Genomic DNA, 9,258 nt, shown 5'->3' with positions numbered 1-9,258 from the left:
TTAATAAACCAATTTGGGGGCATACAGATGTTCAAACCGACAAAGTTAAAACTGTATGGCCCATCTGCTATGGCAGGGGCATAAAAATGTCATAATATAAAACTGTTAAAAACATTACTTTTCATCATGCTTTCCCATTGATGTATAGCTATTTCCTTGTATAAATGAAATTTCATTCTAAACAGATACGTACAGAAAGAAAAGAGCACGTTCTTTTCTATTTTAACCTCATCAAATCTAAGCAAATACCAACATTTTGACCTTATAAAAAACATTTAAAACAAATTTAAAGTAGTATTTATTTACATTTCAAATATTTGTTTCCATCAATTATTTTCATTAACACACTAATATGTTATGTTAATAAAACAAATTCTGTTATATTCAATAAACAGTTATTTTCAATGGTAACATTTTGTATTTTCACCAGTTATTAAACAAGTAGGGAAGTTAAAATAACATCAACTAAATATTTTCTATGATAAATCTGTTTGTATTCATTGGCTGACCATTAGGCAAAAAAAAAAGAAATCTGTCATACCAAAATAAGGCAAAATTCCAGCAAATGAGAGAATGGCTTCTAATCAAAATAAACTTAACAATATAAAACTTTAAAAAAAATGTGCACTTTGCAATAGACACTGTTTAATAACTTTTTCTAGCAGAAACAATTGAAATTCAAAAACTATTATAGTTTTGTCACTTTTAAACTATTATGTATACTAGTACTACAAACAATTGAAATTCAAAAACTATTATAATTTTGTCATTTTTATTAAACTACAATGCATTCTATTACTTCAAATAAAATCATCAAATCTATAACAAATGTTGTAGATAGTACTGATAAATTTTTACAAATAGTCCAAACATTTCAAATTGTCTGCAATCAAGTTTACAATTCTGTTAATTGGTTAAAATTCCACACAAATAATGCATTTATATTGCACAATCCCTTATATGCAAATAAAGTTTATACTATACACAAACCATACCAAAGTGGTTAAAACAATTTCTTTTTAAAAAAAAATTAACCACAAGGTTAATTTATTTGGACAAACATAATATTTTTTCCAAAAAAAAATTTGAACAAAAGTTAATTAATATGTACAATTTAAACAATTTGTCTGAATGTTTTCAAAGTTTAGCATCTGTCTTGCTTAGAGCACTCAGGTCTTGTTTAACAACTACCTGGTTTTATTATTATAGGTGGCAAAATCTGTTACAGAATATCAAATCAGTGTTTGATTTATCTCCCCTTGTTTGTACAATGCAGTGCATACAATTTTTATCTCTACGAATGAAACAAAAAAAGGGGAATACATCTGTGTGAAGGAAAAACAATAATGTGCAAAGAGAAAAGAAAATTTAAATAAATTTTGTTCATTGTTTGAAATTTAGAAAAAAAAATCATTTTTTTCATAATTTGTATCCCCCCCCCCCCATATTGTACCACTGCATGAAACTTGCATAGATATAACAATGATGAATAAAATCTATAAGAAAGCACCTCACACATTAAAACAAAACATGACTCAATATTTGAATGAGAATCATTCCTAATTTTTACATAGTTTATCAATTTTAAATAATTACATTAATTTACTATTTCTAACTCTAAATGAAAAGACTGTCTACATAAATCTAGTCTAATACATTAAGTGTAATACATACAGTCTCTCAAACATTTACATCAAATACAAATCATTGGTCATTGTTCTTAATCTGTAGTATAAATAAATAAATTATCTTTGATCGATTTACAGCTGCATAATGTGATCACTCAAATAAGCCTATAATATACACTTGTGATTTTCTTAATTTCATATATTTACCAGTAAGTCAACAACTGATTTTCCTCAGAATAAAATGATAATGTAAACTTGAAAAATAAATACAGAATGATGAAATTTTGTTTACATTCCAACTCTATCAACAAGAATATTGGCCTGCTTTGACAAGATGATATTTGAGCTTCTGAAATCTGTATAAATAAATAGATTGAAATTATTTTTTTTTTTCTGCTATTTGTCTTAATTTTAAGGGTTATAAAATTTGTTAGTAAAACATATATGTTTTCCCCTTCTTGCAGAAATTGTCAATGCATTGAGTAAATGATCTCCTCCAAACATACACACCAATTATCATGGTTGTTTTCGATCTTTCATATACCGTTTAATCACATCAGCTATACATTAACAGGTTGGGATATTCTGGGAATTGGTCTTGGACTTGGTTGATCTAATCCACGCCCTCTCAGATTCTTCTGATCTAACTCCTTTTGTAGCTCTTCTACCTTTTTGGTCAGTTGTTGTTTCAGAATCAGTAACTCTCTATTCCGCAGATGGATTGGCTCCTGAAGAATAAAAGAATTCATACATCAAAAAAAAAAAATTACAATTAACAGAAATTCATAGAACAAGACTACTAGATATGTACAGTGTAAACTGTCTAATCTGACACCTGAGTTTTCAAACATCCTCCTTTAAATGACACATGTTCATGGTCCCAAATTATACATATCCTTGGATAAAAATCTGAGTATTCCGACACCCTGCTTAATCAGACTTTTTTTCAAGTCCCCCTAGTCAGGTTACACTGTATCGGTATATCTTATTCAGTTTTAAATAAAGAGAAATGCTCCATTGATAAAAGTAAAACTTATTGAGAAACAAAGGTTCCTACTCTCTGAAGCAATGTTGAACTTAAGTTATGTCAAATAGCTCCCCCTGTATTGAAGTATTTATACCTATTTTAATAGAGTTCCTCAGGAAGGAAACTCCTGAAAAAACTCGATTTGCATTACTCTTTAAATTTGTCTTTCTATTCGTGAATATAATGGTCCTGACATTTTCTGTGTAAATTTAATTTTCCCTACCTGAGGTCTCATTCTAGGATTCCACCTACAGTAGTATGCTGTCCATAGCTCTAACCTCCTCATACTAGCTACCGGGAACAGTACATGTTTGTGCAGATAAGAGGCATATAATGGGTTGGTAAACTCCTCCAGCTGACAGTTCACAAACGACCATAATGACACTGTTTTCTCTTTCAGTTTCTGTAATATTGAAGTAAATTAATATTGTTGAGTAAATACTTTTTTAGTAAAAGTCTTGAACTTTCTGTGGAAACTAAATGGAAACAACTTTGTAAATAGGATGATCATTTGCAGAAAGCTTTTGTATTTCATGAACTGATATTAAATGTTTTCTGAATTGACTCTGCTTGTGTATTTATGGTCTACTTAGACTTCATAAAATTGAGAATGGAAATGGGGAATGTGTCAAAGAGACAACAACCCGACCAAAGAAAAGACAACAGCAGAAGGTCACCAATTGGGCTAAAATTAAAATAATACAAGACTAACAAAGGCCAGAGACCCCTGACTTGGGACAGGCGCAAAAATGTGGCGGGTTAAACATGTTTATGAGATATCAATCCTCTGCCTATACCTCTAGCCAATGTAAACAAGAGGCTCTCAAGAGCCTGAATCGCTCACATTAATTTTTTTTGGTTAAATCTCTCATCATGATTATTTTGGCTTTTCAATTTAATAAATGTTCTTTGAATCGTCCTATTTTCTTCAAAAGCAAAAAAAACCAACATTTTCTCCTATGTTCTATTTTAGCCATAGGAGCTATGTTTCTTGACATACAAGGAAATAAAATATAAAATTTATACTAGATACTCTGAAACTCATATAGCCTAAGTTTGGCTGAAATTGATACAGCAGTTTCAAAGGAGAAGATTTTTTTAAAGTAAGTCAACATGATGAACAAATTGTGAAAAAAGTCTTTAAGGGGGCTCGCGGGTCTAAATCAAATTTTTTATTTAATATAGGATTTCTCTATATTTTTCTATAAATTAACTTTATCTTATACCTAATGGAAAAATGAAATAAAAAAAATGGGGTCACCGTGCATTTACGCTCACAATCTGCTTTCGGAAAAAGCATACATTTTTGTAAATGTCCTTTTTTTCTGTTGAACTAATAGGAGAAATATTGGTAATATCGAAACAAAAAAAGAACTAAATTACAGAAATTGGTTAAATTTCACAATTATTCAGTTTATGAACAGCCTATTCGAAAACAACAATAAAAAATATAGGTCACCGATGAGTTGAAAAAGACATTTCATTTTTAGAGCCAAAAAATTGCATTTTTGCACCAAAGGGAGATAAATTGGTGCCTTTTCAATGATATCTAAATGTTAAAAGTCACCTGGGGCCAACATGTATTGATTTTTTTGAAAAATTCTTGTACCATAAGATAAAGTAACAACTACTAAAGGTAAATAATAAAATTTGTAAAGAAAAATGAATGTTTGATTTTTTTTCTCAAAATCATATACCCGCGAGCCTCCTTAAGAGGAAATAACTCCTTAAGGGGTAAATTGACAATTTTGGTCAAATTGACTTATTTGTAGATCTTACTTTGCCTTACATTTTTGCTATTAACAGTTTATCTGTATCTATAATAATATTCAAGATAATAACCAAAAACTGCAAAATTTCTTTAAAATCATCAATTCAGGGCCATTATATCTGAAAAACCAGTTACCCAATTCAGCTGAAAATTTCAGGACAGGTAGACCTTGACCTAATAAATACTTTAACTTCTTGTCTTATTTGCTCTAAATGCTGGAGTTTTTGAGATATAAGCCAAAAACTGCATTTTACCCTGTGTTCTATTTTTAGCCATGACTGCCATGTTTTTTGAAGAAATAGAAAATAAAACACAAACTTAATTTTATACACCCTACTGATCATTCAGTTGAAGTTTGGTTGAATTTGGTTGAGTAGTTTTAGAGGAGAAGATTTTTTAAAGTTAGCAAATACGATGAACAAATTGTGAAAAATTGTCATTAAAGGACAATAACCCCTTAAGGGGTCAATTGACAATTTTGGTCATATTAACTTATTTGTAGATCTTACTTTGCTGATCATTTTTGCTGTTTACAGTTTATCTTGATCTATAATAATATTCAAGATAATGACCAAAAAATGCAAAATTTCCTTAAAATTACCAATTAGGTGGCAGCAACCCACCAATGGGTTGTTTGATTCATCTGAAAATTTCAGGACGAATAGATCTTGACCTAATGAACATTTTTAACCCTTATCAGATTTGCTCTAAATGCTTTCGTTTTTGAGATATAAGCCAATTAAAGAACCTTAGTGAGCACGCTCACATACCCCACGTCCCCACATTGTCATTGGAGAAATTAAATAAGTGAAAGAAAAAAAAATTGTATAAGAAAAAATAATTTCCTGCCAATATGCACATCTAAATAGTATGTTCTTATTATCTACAAAATTTCATGAAACTCTTTTGTGTGGTTTCAAAGGAGTTGAGATGTCAAACTGTTGCAGAAGTACATTGAAGCAAAAAAGTTTAAAGGGGTGTAACTCCTAGAAAAAAAATTGAATTGCAATTTCCCGTCGATATGCACAACTACATAGTATGTCCTTATTATCTGAAAAGGTTTCGTGAAATTCTGTTTTGTGGTTTGAGAGGAGGTGCGATGACAAACTGTTGCAGTAGTGCATTAAAGTAAATAAGTTCAAAGGGGCGTAACTCCTAGAAAAAAAATTGAATCGCAATTTCCCGTCGATATGCACAACTACACAGTATGTCCTTACTATCTGAAAGGTTTCGTGAAATTCTGTTGTGTGGTTTGAGAGGAGTTGCGATGACAAGAAACAGGACTGACAGACGGACAGACAGACTGACGGACGGACGGACGGACGGACAGACGGACGGACGGACGGACGGACGGACTGACAGACGGACGGACGGACAGACGGACAGACGGGTCAAAAACATTATACCCTCCGCAACTCGTTGCGTGGGGTATAAAAACTGCATTTGACCCCTATGTTCTATTTTTAGCAATGGCGACCATGTTTGTTGATAGATCAAAACTTTGGATACAATTTATAAACAAGATACCCTAAGGAACATTCAGTTAAAGTTTGGAAGTATTTGGCCTAGTAGTTTCAGAGGAGAAGATTCTTGAAATAGTTTACAACGACAGACTACGACGGACGACGACGACGGACGCCAAGTGATGGCATAAGCTAACTTGGCCCTTCGGCCAGGTGAGCTAAAAAGTAAACACATTACAATATGCACATTAAAATTCAGTTCAAGAGAAGTCAGAGTCTGATGTTCATTTCTGATTCTCTCTGATGAATTGAATTGAATAGATTCAAAGCATTTTCAAGCTTGTAGGACACTTGTCCATTATTGTAGAAGAAGAAGAAGAATTGTTTATTATAGTGCAACCTGAATATAAAGTATATCGTTACATTAAATACATAATATTAATCTTCAGCCAGCCAAATAGGCTTATGATGCACTGTTTGACTCATTATTTAACATACATATAATTAAGAGACTTTATCATTGTTCATAAAATTTAGTGCCATGTTATATATATAAGTGAATTGCAAAAAAGATAAGATAAATAATTTCAAATCAAATGATCATAGTGTTATAGTTCTGATATGATAACAGTCGCCTATAAAATTTGCCACGAGTTTGCTAAGTTTGTGGTTAGAAAGAAGCTCACACAGTTTATCAGTGTCAGAAAGACCAGATATATCACGGAATGTTACACAAATATTTTCAAACAGTTTGTTTCTTTTCTCTGTATATTTTGGACAGTGGATCAAATACTGTAAATTCAGAAATTATTGCGTGCATTTATTATTGCGATTTTGTCATTTTACACTTGAATGCGATTTTAATTTTTACGATTTTCGGAAAAGAAATGCTTAATTCAGTTAAAATATTACAAAATGCGAGTTTTAATTATTGCGTTTACAACTCAGTCGCATTATTCGCAATAATAAAAACCTCGCAATAATTTCTGAATTTACAGTAGTGTATTTCGTCCTCAACGGAGTCTGTATCGCACATTTTACAAGTTCTGCGTTCTACTGGAATGTTTCTAACTCATCCCTTTTCGATTTCTAAAGGAAATGTCCCACAAAGCATACGTGAAAGATCGTTGACTTCTAGTCATTATTGTACAGTGAATTTCAAGTATTTGTTTTGATTTTCGTGTGTATATTCAGTTATTTTCTTAGGTATCAATTATAAGGATTGAGGTAACAAAAAAGTGTTGGAAATTACCATTGACAAAGGTAATAACTAATTTGAGTAGATGTGACTGATTACAAATGATTTAGATGAACATTAGGGAAAGTATTTTGCATACAAATGGTCTAACTATACCTCTGTCATCCTGGCCTGTTCACAGTTACACAGAAAGGTCCCAAACAAACAGCTGTATAGATGGTCCAATATGGTTATCAACATGTGCTCATTAAACTCAAAGGCATTGGGAAACTGAAATATAATAAGTAAAATTAAAAAATACAATTTATCAACAGTGAAACACAAATATGTAGACTATCCACAAACACTATATTGGAATACCTTAGCCTGTATTTGGTGGCATTTTATTTGTCTATTATCTGCAAGTAAGAAGAAATTATTTATCTAACAACCAACACAGTGTGACTGATTGATTAGTTTTAAACACCACTTTCAACATAATTATGCTTTTTTATGTCAGAGTCTTTATTGTTTATTGGTGGAAAAAGTCAGACTTTTTTCAGTATTCATGTTTTCTGTCATAATCTGTGTTTTTATATCTCTTTTACTAAAAAAATGGTGTTTAATAAACTTTTGACGCAGTAATATGTCTCGCCTGTCTGTTAGTGGAAAAATACAAATCGTAACTGGATACCATGTTTGTTTAAATGGTACAGTCCTCGCCAAACAAAATCAAATAGGGTTGGATAAGTAGCAGACTAACAAATTTTTATTTAGAGGCCAGCTGAGATCAACCTCTGGGTGCAGGATTTTCACGCTGCATTGAAGACACATTGGTGGCCTTCAGCTTTTATCTGTTCTTTGGTCAGATTGGTGTCTCTTTACCATATTTCCCATTTCCATACACAATTTTATTCTCAATATACTTAATATAAACTGAAGACACTGTTTCACAGATATTTAATCTGCAGAAATCATTTACATAATACCATTTTCTCAATAGTTAGTTTGGGTGGTTTTTTTGTATAGTTATTTACCTGTTTAGTCATCTGCCATACACAGTCTATAAACTGTAGAAACACTGGAGATCTGTCGGCATCTGAATGTTTATCTTCACCGTGACCATACCTCTGTTAAAGTTAAACATATATAAAGCCAATCAGGAGTTGTCTCCCATAAGCCTAGGTCTAAAAAATATTTTCTCCAGGTCACAATGTCTTTCAAGATGACTTAAAATTTTGTCAATGACTTTGTTTATATTTATGTTACTTTGTTCAAATATGTATACATGTTTTTATTCAAATGTACTTTTATCCTTTTAAGCACCATGATTGGTTAATTAAATATCTAGTATATAAAAGTTGGAAGATGTGATAGGATTATCAACAAACAGCTTTTTCTAGGTTTATGTTTTGTTTATGGTTACCTCATGATTATTTCCTTCACTTTATATTGAAATAATTCTTATATCATTTGCATATCTATAAATACTTGAATTGGATTGGTCAAGAAGAATTTTTACTCTTGGTTTACACTTCGATAAAACATGTTTCCGAAACTACTTTTGTAGTCTGAAGGACGCCTCCGTGTGCGGAAATTTCTCGCTACATTGAAGACTTGTTGGTGACCTTCTGCTGTTGTTTTTTTATTTGGTCGGGTTGTTGTCTCTTTGACACATTCCCCATTTCCATTCTCAATTTTATTCATGCGCGATACACATTCTTGCAGGGATACCGGGATTTTCAGCAAGTTGAGATTATAAAACAATTGCATGACAGTTGTTTCTATTCTAATGCAAATATAACCCAAAAAAAGAAATAAAATAAATGCACTTAAGCCTCGAAAATGTATAAAAATAGAATTTAAATAAAATTCTGGGAAATTTCATGAATGAATTGGCGAATTTGTGTCATGGCAAAACACAACGTCATACGATTGAAAACTTTCAGACGGAAGATTATTTCGTTACTCGTACGCTTCAAATTCGGATAGTATCTAATTAAAATGAAGTTTTTGAGGTAGGTGCTAGTTCATTTTAGATTCGGTTGCATTTATCGAACGTTTAAGTTTTTTAGAAAGTCAAGATGGCAGCGTACTCCTTAGTTACGACATGGCATTGTGCATCTGATGGTACATATAGTAGCCATCAAAGTAATAATGTAAATTAACAATCGTGTATGTTTGGCTGAAGA

The 9,258-nt window shown here is 31.5% G+C and overlaps 1 protein-coding gene across 1 annotated transcript in view; it reads right to left on the bottom strand.

Moving 5' to 3' along the window:
• Positions 1-285: 285 nt before the first annotated feature.
• LOC134702204 (myotubularin-related protein 2-like) overlaps positions 286-9,258 on the bottom strand; it is a 29,668-nt gene continuing 20,695 nt past the window's right edge. Inside the window, exons 14-17 of the mRNA XM_063563274.1 lie at positions 8,104-8,196; positions 7,244-7,357; positions 2,879-3,058; positions 286-2,356 (exon numbers count right to left, since the gene is read on the bottom strand). Coding sequence (XP_063419344.1) covers positions 2,189-2,356; positions 2,879-3,058; positions 7,244-7,357; positions 8,104-8,196 — 555 coding nt within the window. The 3' untranslated portion in view covers positions 286-2,188. The remainder of the gene's footprint in view (positions 2,357-2,878; positions 3,059-7,243; positions 7,358-8,103; positions 8,197-9,258) is intronic.

The sequence above is a fragment of the Mytilus trossulus genome, unplaced genomic scaffold (genome assembly GCF_036588685.1).
Source record: "Mytilus trossulus isolate FHL-02 unplaced genomic scaffold, PNRI_Mtr1.1.1.hap1 h1tg000424l__unscaffolded, whole genome shotgun sequence".
In the NCBI taxonomy this organism is placed as follows: domain Eukaryota; kingdom Metazoa; phylum Mollusca; class Bivalvia; order Mytilida; family Mytilidae; genus Mytilus; species Mytilus trossulus.
Note: the sequence above shows the minus strand (reverse complement) of the source record. Positions and strands in the feature narration are given on the sequence as shown.